At 35.9% G+C, this 15,049-nt stretch overlaps 2 protein-coding genes across 3 annotated transcripts in view; both read right to left on the bottom strand.

Moving 5' to 3' along the window:
* Nucleotides 1-2,109: 2,109 nt before the first annotated feature.
* LOC107716155 (proliferation-associated protein 2G4-like) lies at nt 2,110-10,063 on the bottom strand. The gene is made up of 13 exons (XM_016522509.1): nt 9,842-10,063; nt 8,952-9,080; nt 8,158-8,263; nt 7,998-8,067; nt 7,824-7,916; nt 6,471-6,534; nt 6,310-6,388; nt 6,152-6,230; nt 5,927-6,060; nt 4,690-4,784; nt 4,287-4,414; nt 2,672-2,725; nt 2,110-2,582 (listed from the first exon to the last, which is right to left on the bottom strand). The coding sequence occupies exons 1-13, from the start codon at nt 9,927-9,929 to the stop codon at nt 2,517-2,519; spliced, it is 1,185 nt and encodes a 394-aa protein (XP_016377995.1). The 5' UTR covers nt 9,930-10,063; the 3' UTR covers nt 2,110-2,516.
* Nucleotides 10,064-11,246: 1,183 nt separating this feature from the next.
* Nucleotides 11,247-15,049, bottom strand: part of LOC107716154 (receptor tyrosine-protein kinase erbB-3-like) — a 24,407-nt gene continuing 20,604 nt past the window's right edge. For both annotated transcript variants that reach the window (XM_016522507.1, XM_016522508.1), the window contains 5 exons: nt 14,063-14,160; nt 13,793-13,975; nt 13,325-13,390; nt 12,488-12,734; nt 11,247-12,398 (listed from right to left, as the gene is read on the bottom strand). In XM_016522507.1, coding sequence (XP_016377993.1) covers nt 11,596-12,398; nt 12,488-12,734; nt 13,325-13,390; nt 13,793-13,975; nt 14,063-14,160 — 1,397 coding nt within the window. In that variant the 3' untranslated portion in view covers nt 11,247-11,595. The remainder of the gene's footprint in view (nt 12,399-12,487; nt 12,735-13,324; nt 13,391-13,792; nt 13,976-14,062; nt 14,161-15,049) is intronic.

The raw sequence follows: 15,049 nt of genomic DNA, 5'->3' as shown, positions 1-15,049 counted from the left end.
TTAATTTCTTTTATTTTCTTAAGTGTGTGTATGTGTATGTATATATTAGTATTTATAGAGTTTTAGCTTTTAGTTTTAATTACTTTTTCTTATTTGTAAGTCGCTTTGGATAAAAGCGTCTGCTAAATGACTAAAAGTAAAGTAAAAGTACTTTGACTGAATTTTTGCAATTATTTATGTGACGCACAAGCAGTGTTATGACAGAAGGTTTGAAATAAAAAGTACAATTAAATTACAATTTAATTAAATTATTTTAATTTTATTTATTTAGTAAATTATTTTGTAATAGAGGCATATTAGTAATTATATATTATTATTACTTATATATCAAATTATAATTAATATAATTAATCAAGTGGTTTTGTTTAATATGGGTTTTGATTTACCATCTCATTTATTTTATTGAATTTGATGGACGACACACTGTGTATTGTATAACAGGAAAAAAATATGCAAAATATATTCAAAACAAATAATTGTGCCATTTTCATTATGTAATTCAACTGACAAATATGGCTCCTTTAATAATATGGTATTATTAAGAAACTGTGTGCAATTTTTTAACAGGTCTAAATATTCGTTTTAACAAAAAAAGTGTATAAATGTAAGAAGTTTCACAGGCATTTGGCGAACAGAAATGGAATAATGAGTCCCTGAATCTTGTGTGACACCAGCTACTTCTCATTCTCATGAACTGCACCAGATTAGCCTATTCTTTCTGTGAGAGGTTTCTTCAGTCTTTCACCAAGACGCTTGAAAGTTCTTGAGCTTGTCTGATGGGGCACATTGTTACAGGTGGTTTGCTGGTCGCTGCAAGGATGATCAGCTGTCCTTCCTGTCTGTCTGTAGCGCTCTTTTATGCCACAGTGCTGTTTATTGCTCTGGTCACATCTGCAGTCCTCGTGCCTCCCTGCAGCAGGACTATGGCATGTTCACACAGGTGAGCAGGAACCCCGGACATCTTTCTTTTATTTTTCAGAGTCAGTAGAAAGGTCTGTTTAATTTACTAAGTTATTATAACTCTGACCTTAATTGCCTGCTGCCTGTAAACCAGAAGCGTTCTAACTGTTCCACAGGTGCAAGTGCAATAACTGTTTATTGAACAAGTATGAAAAATATTGCTTAAACCCTTTCCAGTAAAGATCTGCTAAGCTTATTTGGATTTTACAAAATTCTTTAAAATACACGTTTCTCTTTTTTGAGTTTACCAAAACTGTGGACCTACAACAATTTACCTGCAACACATTCAGCAAAGGCTTTTCCATGTTGATGCACACTTGGGCCACTCTTAAAAAGGTATGAATGTTGCACAAGCACACTCTTTAAGCAAAACATTTCACAAAAAGAAATTAGGCTTACAGCTAAAAATTAAGTATATCGAAACTTTCTAGCTGTCAAAACTTAATTACGTCCATAGTTAATATGAACTAAATTTGTGGATACTCTACTAGGACACCTCTACTAGACCGCAAATGACTCGACAATCCAGTTCAATTGTTTTGGGACCAGTTGGTTAACAGTTAAATAAATTCTCTAAAATAATTCTCTGTTAAACACTAAAAGTTACATCATTGGTTTGCAGATGCCACTGGGTTTGACATTTTTTGTCTAATGGCATTCATATATTTTTTACTTTTTGAAGCCACTGTATATCATCTGACTGCTGCATTCTGATGGATTCATAAATCACAGTTATCTCGATGTAAAGTTATCCACATGTCTAAATTGAAATAAACCAAGCTCTGATCCACAAATTGGCTAATTAAATTTATTAGATGTATGCTTATAAAATGGCAGGATAATTTGGTCAGTCAGTTTAGTCAATAAACAATGGTTTCAGAAGTCAGACCAATAAGCTGAGAGGAAGATCTACATCGAAACAGACTCTGGAAAATCATCTTCATAATTCGGGAAATACTAGAAAACGAATGCTGAATGTCATCAAACAGAAATCAAAGCTTGCCAAATTGAGGAACAGTGCTTCCATTGTAGTTGTTTTGCTATATTTAAGTTGTAGCGAGGCAGTTACCACTCCAAAGATTCATTACAGGTCATCAATACAAACTATGATCATTTCCCACTCAACCTTTAACACACATCAAACAGGGATCTCATCTGCATGGACACGAATGGCACTTTGAAGCAATGCTGCCTAAAGAGTGCCACCATTACACTTTTATTGTTCATGATGGCTTGTACAATGACAGAGAGGGTCAAAAGAAACCCAGCACTCGCCTCCTGTAAACACGGTTGGACAGTTATCTACCTGCTCATCCGTACACTCCGCTTTCTAAGAGTGGCAGCTGCTCCGGAGAACAGCCTTGTTCAAAGACAACCAAACTTAAGTAAACTGCACAAACCATGTAGCGGTCTTATATAACTAATGAGGAGGTATTCAAAAAGACAGAAGGCTTGGCGGAAGGCCTCTCAGTGGGGCAGGTCATAATTAGCTTTAACGGTTCTGTTCTTTGGGCTGTGCAGAGGCTCCGTCAGTCAGCTTGGTGGGCAGTGGGAGTCTATGCAGCAGCTTCGCTCTCAGCCTCCACTGGTTGTCCTGTGGCACTCTCCACATTTTTGGATGCCTGGGAAAAGAAAAATTATGCAAATATGGTTTCATATTTACAACAAAGTGCCATTAGAAATTGGGAAAGCAGATGCGGACAGAACAAACCTTCTTTTTCTTCTTCTTCTGTGCCTTGCGGCTGGCTGAGCTTTGCAACAATGCCTGCAAATCATAAAACATGTTGCCAATAAATCTTAAATGCAAAAATCAACTGAAGAATTTCATTAGAGCAGCAGAAGGGGACTGGCAATTTAACTGGGAGAGGGGACTGTGGCAATTTAACATTTGAAAGGATACTATGACAAAGTTATTGCTTTCCTTATTCAAACTGATTTTTTTTGTCATGAATTCTTCAGGTTGACCTGAAGAATGAAAGCTATATCATACACTTGGAAAATTATGAGCTATATCACTGCTTATCGACACTAGGGGTGTGACAATACACTTAGCTCATGAGATGAGACAAAATACAGATACTTGGTTCACTAGAACGAGACAATATTTTAATACTATTTTTAAGACATTTTCAATGACAAAATATTTGTTTTTTTAATTACAAAAAGTAAAACAATGCAGTTGTATTTTGAAATATTTTAACTAATCTAGGGCTGTGACTAATGATTATTTTGGTAATCAAGTAATCTACTGATTATTTTGACAAGTGAGTAATTGATATTTTTTAGTAACACAAATAGACCTAAGTGAAAACCAAGCTTTAGTGTGACTATTTATATATAAACTAACGATGAGGCAATAATAATTGGCTCAAATAAAGTATCAAAACCAAGTAATTACATGGTTTTATTGAACAACACTGTTAAAATACATAATGTAATATGCCTATACATAATATGACCATAACCAACTTAAAGGGATAGTTCACCAAAAAATGATGCCTTGAAGCGCGCGCACGGCATCCGGTGCGTGAGGTGTGTACGCGCTCTGGCGTAGTTTACGCAAGCGCCGGAAGTGATCTCTCGCTGGTATACGTCACTCATTGTTTACACAGTGCACAAACATTGTAGGTACGACGGCTAATCAAAATGGTACTTGCGCTTATCCGGATTGTTCAATCCAACTAATTTGTTCATATGCACCCCTGTAATCATTGCAATAACATTACAAATACAACACATTACTCATTCTATTGACAGCGTGCCATTGGGTCCCTTTGGCCTTGGACGTTGCCTCCAGTTTATACGTGGCAAGCTAAACACAACGTGCAAAACGCTGCGGCTCAACAGCGGAGAAAAGTCTGGATCTTCAGTCAGGCAGGTGTGTTATGTAAATATGCGCTAGATGGACATCTTTGAACATTGCGCCTTGCAGCTTTTTCAACGTGTCACGCTTCTCCATTCATCAGGGCTGCGATGCGTGTCTCGTGTTTATAAGAGCAAAACATTCTGATTGGCTAGTAATGTTAGTTTGGTTGAGAGTGAAAGCTGTGCTCCTCTCATACCATTGGTAGGCGAACTCATTGACTCGAAAGTGATAAACAAGTTTTTTTTTTTTAATGTAGGATTATTTTTTTCCGCAGCCAAACGCTGCACGCCGGAGATCCGGCACGGTGCCGGAGAACTTTAAGCCCTGATATATATATATATATATTTATGATCACTGTTATTTTTTTTTACTGAGGTCCCTGGACCTCATTTTGAAAACCCCTAATGTAACTTCCATACCAGTTACCTGTGTGTGACACCAGAAGCAAGAATTTTCTTACCTTGAGCTCTGGGTCTTGTACTTCATGCTCAGACTTGTAAAGCTCTGGATCAAAAGGTCCACTGGTGATACGCAGAGGGCCGTTAGCCATGAGAAGCACTGTGAATTTAAACTGCGCTACATATTCACCTTGAAAGAAAAGAAGATGAGGAGGAGACAGAAGGTTTGACAATGTGACTCCAGACTTTGCTGATGGCACCAAACTTCTAAAATAAGAACGGTCTTTGACCTGGTCAAGCGGCAAATGTGCTGGATGCGCTTCTCTGAGCATCGGCGTGACAGGAAATTATTTTTCATTTTCATTTAGTGATTCGTTGCAAAGGTTTAACCTTTATCATCTTCATGCTTCATGAAGGTTTTACATATAAAAGTGAAATTTTATGACTGTGGTACTTATGCCTCACCTTCCTTCTCATGCAGGACATTGAAGGGCTGAAGCAGCTCATGTTTGGCACACTCAACCACTCCTAGTCGAGCTTTACTCTCATCCTCAAATGCCCTGACAGCACAGACACCAGACCACACAAAGACAGAAAGACAAGAAGAGAGACACAAAGGGTGATGAGCAACAGAGGTGAATAGTTTGTTTTGTGCCATGCACTTTTATTTGAGATATTAGTAACTTCAAGGGCATACGTCTGATTGAGAGGGAAATGCACATAAACATATAGCTTGAGTTCACTGCCAAATGCATTAATGTAAATATGACCTGGTCTAAAATGTATGTTATTTTATTTATATAATGCATTTATATCATTTAATTATACCTTATCATTCAAAAAGGGCCATTAAGATTTCATTGTTGAAGGAAATGAATACTTCTATTCAGCAAGGTTGCATTAAATTGATCAAAAGTGACGATGAAGACATTTATAATGTTCAAATAAATGCTGTTCATTTGATCTTTCTGTATTCAAAGATTCCTGAAAAAAATCAGTCTGTTCAGCGCTGCTTTAAGTCAGACACATCTAATGATTTCTGAAGGATCATGTGACACTGAAGACTGGAGTAATGACTGCTGAAAATTCAGCTTTTTCATCAAAGGAATAAATTACACTTTAAAATATGTTAAGATTAACATGAACAGTTATTTTAAATTGTAATCATATTTCACAATATTAGTATTTTTACTTAATGATCTTTAAAAAAGCATCATATGACCCCTTTAACAAATAAATTCAGCCTGGGTGAGCATAAGAGATTTTTAATAAAAATCTTACTAACCCCCCAAAAAACTTTGCCATTGTTTTAATTCAATTTTAGTAATATTTAATTTACTTTAAAATTAATATGAATATTTATCATTTTGAAAGTGATTTATTTTTTTCACATTTTTACTTTTGAATTATTAAATTATTTAATTAAAGGGTAACAAAACAGCTCCAGGGCTTTTGCAAAAACTACAGTTTGGACTTCCCTTTTTTCTTTAGTCAAGCAGCATAGATTTCAAAAACGTTTCTACTGCACAGACAGCCAAGTTTTATTAAAAGCTTATTTTGCCAGCAGTGATTTAAGCCATTTAATAATGAATTTCTTCATTTTCTTTTTAAGTGGTGGCCCTTCCTTAAGGGCAAGTTAAACTAACTTTCAATTAGTGGTAACAAAAATGTTAAACCTCTACTTGAACCTAAAAAGAATTACCTCAGAGTGAATGGCATGGCATCAAATCGCCGCTCGACCTCACTAAAGAACACCCTGGAGGTCTTCATCTTCAGTCCATACTGCTTGCTGGGGTCTCGTTTGTAAACGGTGGTCCTCTGCCCGGAGTCTCTAGCCTGCAGGGAGAAAGAGATCGAGGTGATCAGCTATCTGTCGCATGTTAACGGCAGACATCGAGAACACAGTGATGTTGAGATGAGTCTTCACCTTTCCCTCTCCAGTGCTAATGAGCACATCCACAGCGTACACCTCATGCACCTCAAATTCTGCCTTCTCATGGTCCTTCCTTAGAGCAGACAAGGACAGAGAGCATTTAGCATAGAGAAACACTTTTCAAAAACAATCTAGCACTTCATTTTCCTGACCTTTGCTGGTCGGTGGGGTTCTGAATGATGGTCTTCTCTCCATCAATGATGTGCTGCTTTAACTGATGAGACAGCATGCCTGTGTAGAGAGTCAGAAGGAGCTTTAAAAACCGTGTTACGATGCTTCAACAGTGAGCGAGTTCAGGTTTTGGTCAGCTCACCCTCTATGGCCATGCATTTGAATGATTGGGCAATCTTGTTCCAGGCCTCTGTGACCTGAGTGTTCTGAGAAAAACAGAAAAACAGGTGGTTGATCCTATCACTTTCTAAATGCGTTTTATACAGCTGGTGAATCACATTTAAACGAGTGTTGTTAAATAATATTACTAAAAATCATTTTCAGTACTTTAAATAGAGTTGAAATAAAATATAAGTATTAGACTAAAAAATATAGAAATGTTGCTTTGGCAAATTGGCATTTTGGTAAGTTTAAGTACTAAAATTACTAAAACTGAAATAAAAATAAATTAAAGCTAAATAGAAATTAAAAATATAAAACAGCCCATTCAAAATATTCATAAATGATATAATTCATATAATGATATAACATTGATTTTAACATTATTTTATTTTGAAATAGTATCAAATTAAGTACCATCATCTTCTGAAGATGCTGTCCCTTACATGTAGACCAAGGTTATAAGTTGGCCTCCACAAAGGGAATTATCCATTTTAATAATAGAGAACTTATTATGACTTTAAAGGGGTCATATGACGTTGCTAAAAAAAATTATTTGGTGTATTTGGTGTAATGCTATGTGTTTACAAGATTTAAGGTTCAAAAAACACATTATTTTCACATACTGTACATTATTGTTTCTCCTCTATACACCGCCTTTCTGAAACGCGTCGATTTTTACAAAGCTCATCGGTCTGAAAAGCACGGTGTGCTCTGATTGGCCAGCTATCCAGTGTGTTGTGATTGGCCGAATATCTCAAGCGTGTGACAGAAATGTTACGCCCCTTACCAGATTCAGGAAACTTTCCTCTGTAAAATGCACTGCACACACTCGAATAGTTGGGTTGAACTGTTCTGGAACAGTGTTGTAAATAAAACTTAACCACTGATTTCTAGTTGTGTCCTCTTTTGGAAGACCAAACAAAGTAGTTTGGCTTTCACAACAAAACACACAGTGTCTCCACGATATGGCGGTGGCAATACTACAGCGAGAATAAAAGTAACGCCTTCTTTCTTTGCGTATACATTTGGGCAGTGTTATGCAAATCTTCCCACACAGTGTCGTAGACATGTGGGAGTGTGTTTGGGAGGCGTTTTAGGAAGGCGTGGCTGAGCGTTCACTTTTATAAAGAATATCTCTTTGACTTTGAGACTTTAATCTTTGCGACTTTACGGATCTTCTGTATGCACGAACAGCTTTTAACACTCCAAAGACAATGGAAAACATGAAATCGCATCATATGACCCCTTTAAAGAATGATTAATTATTTAATCAGTGTTATTCATGAGGAGGTTATTAGCAGTTAATTACAGGACTGGATTGATTCTAACTAACCTGATTGCCAGGCTTAACCAGCCGAAGAGCAGCTTCTGCACACAAGTGGGCAGCTTTGATCACATCTGCTTTCCGTCCTGTCACAGGAGCATCCTAGAAGAACAGCAAAGTTAAGTGCACTTCTAACAGAATGAAAAATTAGCTTTGTGGCATTCACAACGAAGAGACACATACCTTGGTCGCACCAACCACAAAGCTGTGAGCAATGTTGGAGATGAAGCCATCCACATGCACTCCAAGGTCACTGTGAAAAAAACAAAACAAAATGCAATAATGAGGAAACGGGCCGATAAACTGAATTTTTTTTTTTATATATTAAACAAATAACACTCACATTTTAACCAAGTCACCATCTTTAAGCGTGTAGTCTGGATCGCTCTTTAGCGGTGAAAAGTGGCATACACCGTTATTCACAGACACACAGGTGGGAAAGGCAATCCCTGTCACATGAGAATGAAACATATCTACTTTTTCATATACAGTACTTTGTCATAAGTTTGGAAACTTTATGATTTTTAAATGTTTTAATGAAGTCTCTTATGCTCACCAAGGCTGCATTTATTTGATCAAAAATACAGTAAAAACAGTAATATTGCGAAATAGCCTATTATTACAATTTGAAATAACTATTCAAAAGAAATGGCTGCTGAAAATTTAGCTTTGCCATCACAGGAATAAGTGACATTTTAAAATATATAACAATAGAAGACAGTTCTTTTAAATTGTAATACTATTTCAGAATATTACTGTTTTAACTGTATTTTTGATCATATAAATGCCTTGGTGAGCATAAGAAACTTAATTAAAACATTTAAAAATCTTATTGTTTCCTACCTTTTGATACTTTATATATATAATTATTTATTTTAAAATATAAAATAAATTGTAAAAAATAAAATTAATTAAACTATAAAATAACTCAATTTTGATTCATGATTTTAATGAATATTATATATAATATTTTTAAATATAACATTTTTAAATAAATACATAGACAATAAAAAAATAATACAATTAAAAAATATTTAAAAAACACAACATTTCAAATCACTGATTACTGTCACTTTTGAAATCACTGATTCAAGACTGTAATGAATATTATATATCTCTTTTCATTAGCATTCTTACCTTTCTTTATCTCTTTCTCCTTCTTGAAGACCTTGCCTGTTTCGACATTGATGAAAGCATCTCCTTTCTCGCACAGGCTGAGGACAGACACACCAGGCTTGGCTGCTTCGATGACCACCTTCAAAACCTCTGAAAGAGAAAGAAATTTCACATTAAACAACAACATTTCCTACCCCAAAGGATTTTGAAGCTCTCCCTAAAGCACTATGTGACATGACCTGATCTGAAGAAGATCAATACACATTAAATCAGTAAGCACTTTTGATTTGAAATTGAAGATTTCAGTAGCTGACAATAGATCTCACCTGCCAATACATCAACTGGACAGAATTACACTTTTTGACATTACTTTAACATATTAGCTACTATATACATACATACATGTATGTGTGTGTATATATATATAGAGAGAGAGAGAGAGACGTTAGGCAGAATGACAGGGTCAGTCGCCACTCGCTCTCACTGTATGGAACAAGATGCAATGAAAGTGAATGGTGACTCAGTCACTTACATCATTGTCAAACATTTCCTTCTGTGGTTCATAGTCATACAGGTTTAGAGTGACATTAGGGTTAGTAAATAATTACAGAATTTAACTTTTTGGGTGAACAATCACTTTAAGTTGCTACGTTACAACTACAGCTAACTGGCTAACCTGCTAGCCGAATATTTATAAACATAAATAACGCACGTAAGATTACAAAACATCGGCTGCTGATGCTTGTCCATACGATTTCAAGTTAAGTCAAGTCCAAAAACTAGAAATGACTGGCATCGATGTCTATCTCACTACAGTTCGCAGACACATGGCCGAGCGCTGAGCTGTAACGTTATCACAGCTCGGTCAAATTCAGCCCTTAATCACGCATAAAGCTCCAGAATCATCTTACGGTTTGCTATGTCGGCCCCCATCTTGTACTTGGTGACCACCAAGTCATCAGCAATGGTATGGTCTTGTTGGTCGTCGTCTCCTGACATGCTTGTCGGTGGTGGGATTCAAGAGGAGCTCGTAACTTTTTCCCTCGCTTCGCTTGTGGGATGATGGAGCACACAGCACGCTTCAGATCTCACAGCCTGCGCCAACAGCAGCCGTGGAAACGTGCAAGATGGCCGATTTGCAAACCGCACTTCAAAATAAAGGTCGCAGTTACTCGTCATAACTTTGCCAGTTTGGCATGTGGATGTCAGAGTTTTATGTTACAACCAAATCATATTAGGATAAATCTTCAACGTCTTGCATTTTTGTCGCTTGAATAAGAGATTTCAACTTTTGTTTCTTTTTTGGTATGAAGGTGGTCTTGGAAGGTTAATTAAGATGTCCTTTATTTCGAGCTTTTTAACCATTTCAATATTTAATGCGCAGTAGCCTATGTTATTATTATGCTGTTCTAAATTTAGCAAATGTGTGTTTTTTTTTTTTACTGAAATACAAACCTCCATAAGATTTTGTGTTGTCTTGATCGTCAGAACATGCATGAGTTTCTATGAAATTATGACAATAGTTTGTACTTTAAATGTGCCATTTGTTGTCATTTTCAACCAGCTTGTTGAGTTTATCGTGGTTCATGATGGTTAAAGTAAATAATTAATCTAATTCAATTAACCAATGTTGCAGATCAGTCATTCTGGAGACGTGGGACAAAACAGGTCCAGCCTTCAATTTTGCACCCTGTTTTGTCCCACTTCTCAAGAATGACTGAGTTAATACTCATGAAACTGAAGGTGACAACATGTAAAGATTATGAGTTGTGTTATGAGGGATAGGCTATTTTGTAATTAATAAATGAAACCTGGTAAGCACATAAAATGTAAAACATTAACAACAAAACAATATTTTTTCAGATAATTTAATTAACTGTTTACCTGTAAATGAATAAAATATGCAACGTCTCACAGACTTTGTTCAATCTTTATATTTCTGACTTGCAATGCAAACCATTAATTTGTCTCTAGTTTGCACACATTCGTGCCTTTAATGTCTGATTACAACCCTCATTAACATTCTAGTAGCCTTATCAGTGCATTTTATTCTCAAAATGTAATTTCTACAACTGTCATTTACACCACCAAATGTTTTCAAACACATATTATTATCTGCCTTTGTTAATATATATATATATATATATATATATATATATATATATTTACGACAACAGAAGCATTTTAATATATATATAATGATTTTTACACTTTTGATTAAAATATTTTTAAATATAATGTCCTACTCTAGTTTGACAAAACATTGGTGACAGCTAAATATTTTTGCATAATAACAATTGAGTATGGGAGACAATAAACTTGAAAGATTACTTTTACTGATAGAGAAAAATCTATATACAATAACTGTTTTGTTTTGTTTTTTCCAAAAAGGCTTGTTCCTCATTGAGTACACAAAGATAATCGTCTTAAAAAACAAACATGAATCTATACAAAACCACAGGAGTTGAACAAACAAGTGGAGGTAGGCCAGTCTTCAACAAGACAAGTGATTTTATACTATAATAAAGTATACTTTGTTGGCACATAAGCATAAATTTATATGTTCAAATTCTGAGAAACTTAGAAACTTGTTGGGTTTGTCAGTCCATTCTGTTTCCACCACTGATCCATCACATTGTTTATGTTAGTCAGTTGAAGTCAATAATCATGTGCAAACTGCATCCTGCTTGTGGAACAGTCTGCTGTGCCAGTAGTCCGGGTTGTCAAATGAAGTGTTTTGCGCCTCCACTCCAGCACACACTTTTAGGTAGGATCTGAGACCAGTCTTTTGTGGCTCCTCTCCCACAACAGGTCTTCCCTTTACCGGAAAGTTCTGATAATCAGCCTGATCTCTGTCCTCAGAGTCAGTTCTCCCAGATGCCTCCATGTCCACATATTCACTGCGCTGTGTAGTAATATCAGAATCCTCATTCTCCTTAGGCCCATGTCTTGCACTTACATTTTGGTAAATCGCTTCTCTGCTGTCACTCTCCACCTCATCTGGACAGCTCGCGGGACTGTTTCGCTGATGTATGTCTGTACGTATGTCAATGTATTCATACTCAACCACCACGTCTTGTGGTGGCTCTTCCTCTACAGGGCTGCTCTCTGACTGGTTCTCATCAGTACACATTACTGTTCCAACCAGACCATATTCACAAGCAGCAGCAGCAGCAGCAGCAGACTCCACGGTGTCTCCTTCAGACGTACTAGCGCCCTTATCTGACTGTTCGGTTTGTGTTGAGTCAGTGTCTCTCTTCTGTGGTAAAATGCTACATGTGTAAGGAGAAGCAGGGGAGGATGGGCTGCTCAGTGCTGATGAACCATCAGTGCTGTCTGTGGATGAAGTAGAAAGCTGAGGGGGCTGTTTGTTCATTAGCTCATACTCTTGTATTTCTGTTTTTGGTGGCGGGAGAGCACTCTTGGAGTTTCTGGATGTCCTTCCATAAGGAACAGTGCTTCTGGAAGCTAAATGAGAAGATATGTCTCATAAAAATGGCACGCAGTTGAGTCTCAATAATGACTAAACATAAACTGCGAGTGCAGTATTGGTTTACCTTTCTCTGTGGGCAACACATATCCATAATGGTCCTCGTCTACACCCTCCAGACCTGAGGAAAACGGATCTGAGGCCACAGACACGCCGTTGGATATGTAGGCACTGTCCATACGGCTGCGACCTCTGTGCAGACTACCTGTTTGAGAACTAAGTTCAGCCATTTCAATGTCCACCATGGTCCCCCTGCCCTCTGAGCACTCTGACTCTGTCCTCACTGAGCCCATCTTCCTCCTCTGGGCTCTCATCTGTGTGGGAACAATACAAATAGATTACTTCACATTCTGTCTTCTAATGTGATCTAATGCTGTGGATTTCAAACAAGGGTCTGTACAAAAAAAAAAAAGAGCTTTGAAACAGACGTACACTGTCTGCACACACGGTTAATGTCTTTTCTGTACAAAAGACCCCTTTCAAAAAAAAATATATATATATATATATTTTTTTTTTTTTTTTGAGGACTGTCACAGTTAACTGTTAAAAAAGATCTAATATTACATTTTAATACCAATGTTTCTCAAATCTTAAATCATATTTCTTAATATTTTCCCACAGTAACATAATATAAGTAATAAAAAGCCTATTATTTAATGTTGCTTTCCCTTACATAGTATAAATTAGTCTTTAGCATTAAAATATATAGCTGACTTTAGATTTTATGAAAGGGATTTCTCGCAAGAGGATTATATATTGGGGTCCTTGGCACCAAAAAGTTTGAAACCCCCGATTTAATGCATGTTCATACTGTGATATAATAAAAAAGTTCATTTGAGCTGAAAGCCTGAAGTTATATATAGCTGTAGTCAAGTTAACATGATAAGATGATACGAAAGCTGACCTGTCTAGGGTCGTCCCCTGGGGTCATGGGGAGATAACCTATTGGTGTTGTGTGTTCTGTGGTGCCCTGAAAAGAGAGAGAGAAAAAAAATGATTTCAATTAAATGCTGTTCTTTTGAACTTTCTAGTCACCAAAGAATCCTGAAAAAAAATCAGCATATTAGAACGATTTCTGAAGTGACACTGAAGACTGGAGTAATGACTGCTGAAAATTCAGCTTTGTATCACTGGAATAAATTACATTTTAAAATATATTAATATAGAAAAGATATTTTAAATTGTAATAATATTTCACAATATTACTGTTTTTACTGTATGTTTTACTGCATCAAATCAATTCAGCCTTGGTGAGCATAAGAGACTTCTTTAAAAACATAAAAAAAAGAAATCTTACTGAATCCAAACTTAGTGTAAACGGTAGTGTAAACATGAAAGAAATGTTTGTTGAAGTGTATTGCAGACATCTCACCTTGTAGGAGGTCATGCGGAGGCGAGAATGACTTCTAGTTGGTGACAGCTGGAGGGGAGGAGTAGCAAACCCATCCTGCAATACCTCATCATCATCATCCTCCTCCTCCAAGTTTGCCTCTAAATGAGAGCCTTTAACATATCGTTGGTGGCTTTCATCTGCACCAGTGCAATTCTGAGGAGGCTACATTATGACACAGAAATCAATGTTTAAAGCAATCACAAACCTGCTTTCTAGTGAACATTTTCAAATAAAATCTTGATTTCTTACTTTCACCACAAGGTATCGTGGTGGATCCCTGGCCATTCTCGTAAATTCACTGGCGAGCTCTTTAAATGTAGGCCTTACATTCTCATCAATCATCCAGCCTGAGGACAGAGGGGTTAAAAATAATGATGCACGATATCAGGGCCGGATCTAGATATTTGGAGGCCCCCCACCCTCAATAAAAAGCACTTAAAACAAATATGATTCCTAACCTTATTTATACAACATTTAATTTTACATTTTGTATAATTTTACTTATACAGCTCAAAAGTTAGGACACATTACTATTTTTAATGTTTTTGAAAGATGTCTGCTCATCAAGTCTGGATTTATTTGATCAAAAAAACTGTAATATTGTAAAATATTATTACAATTTAAAATAATGGTTTTCTGTTTTACTATACTAAAATAGGTAAAATATAATCTATTCCTGTGATTACAAAGCTGAATTTTCAGCATCATTACTCCAGTCTTCAGTGTCACATGATCCTTCAGAAATCATTCTAATATGCTGATTTATTATCAATGTTAGAAACAGTTGTGCTGCTTAATATTTATTTTATAGCCTGTGATACTTTTTCAGGATTTTTTGATGATTAAAAAGTTGTTTAAAAATGTAAAAAAAATAGAAATCTTTTATAACAATATAATTATTTACTATAACTTATCAATTTAACACATCCTTGCTGAATATTACTGTTTTTTTCTGTATTTTTGATCAAATAAATGCAGACTTGGTGAGCAAAGAGACTTCTTTCAAAAACCTTACAAATAGTAATGTGTCCAAACTTTTGACCAGTACTATATGTACATATTAACCAAACTTTATCTAAGGTAATCTCTTTTTTGTTTGTTTAGGATGTTATTATAGCCGTGATATTATTATTATTATTATTATTATTTAAAATACATTATAATTAATTTATTCACAGTTCCTGAATACCACTTCAGTAAATAAACATCATTGCTTTTATCATTTTTGTCTGGAGA

Source organism: Sinocyclocheilus rhinocerous, unplaced genomic scaffold (assembly GCF_001515625.1).
Source record: "Sinocyclocheilus rhinocerous isolate Xijiao unplaced genomic scaffold, SAMN03320098_v1.1 scaffold148, whole genome shotgun sequence".
Lineage (NCBI taxonomy): Eukaryota > Metazoa > Chordata > Actinopteri > Cypriniformes > Cyprinidae > Sinocyclocheilus > Sinocyclocheilus rhinocerous.
The sequence above is the reverse complement of the archived record's forward strand: the minus strand, read 5'-3'. Positions and strand labels throughout refer to the sequence as shown.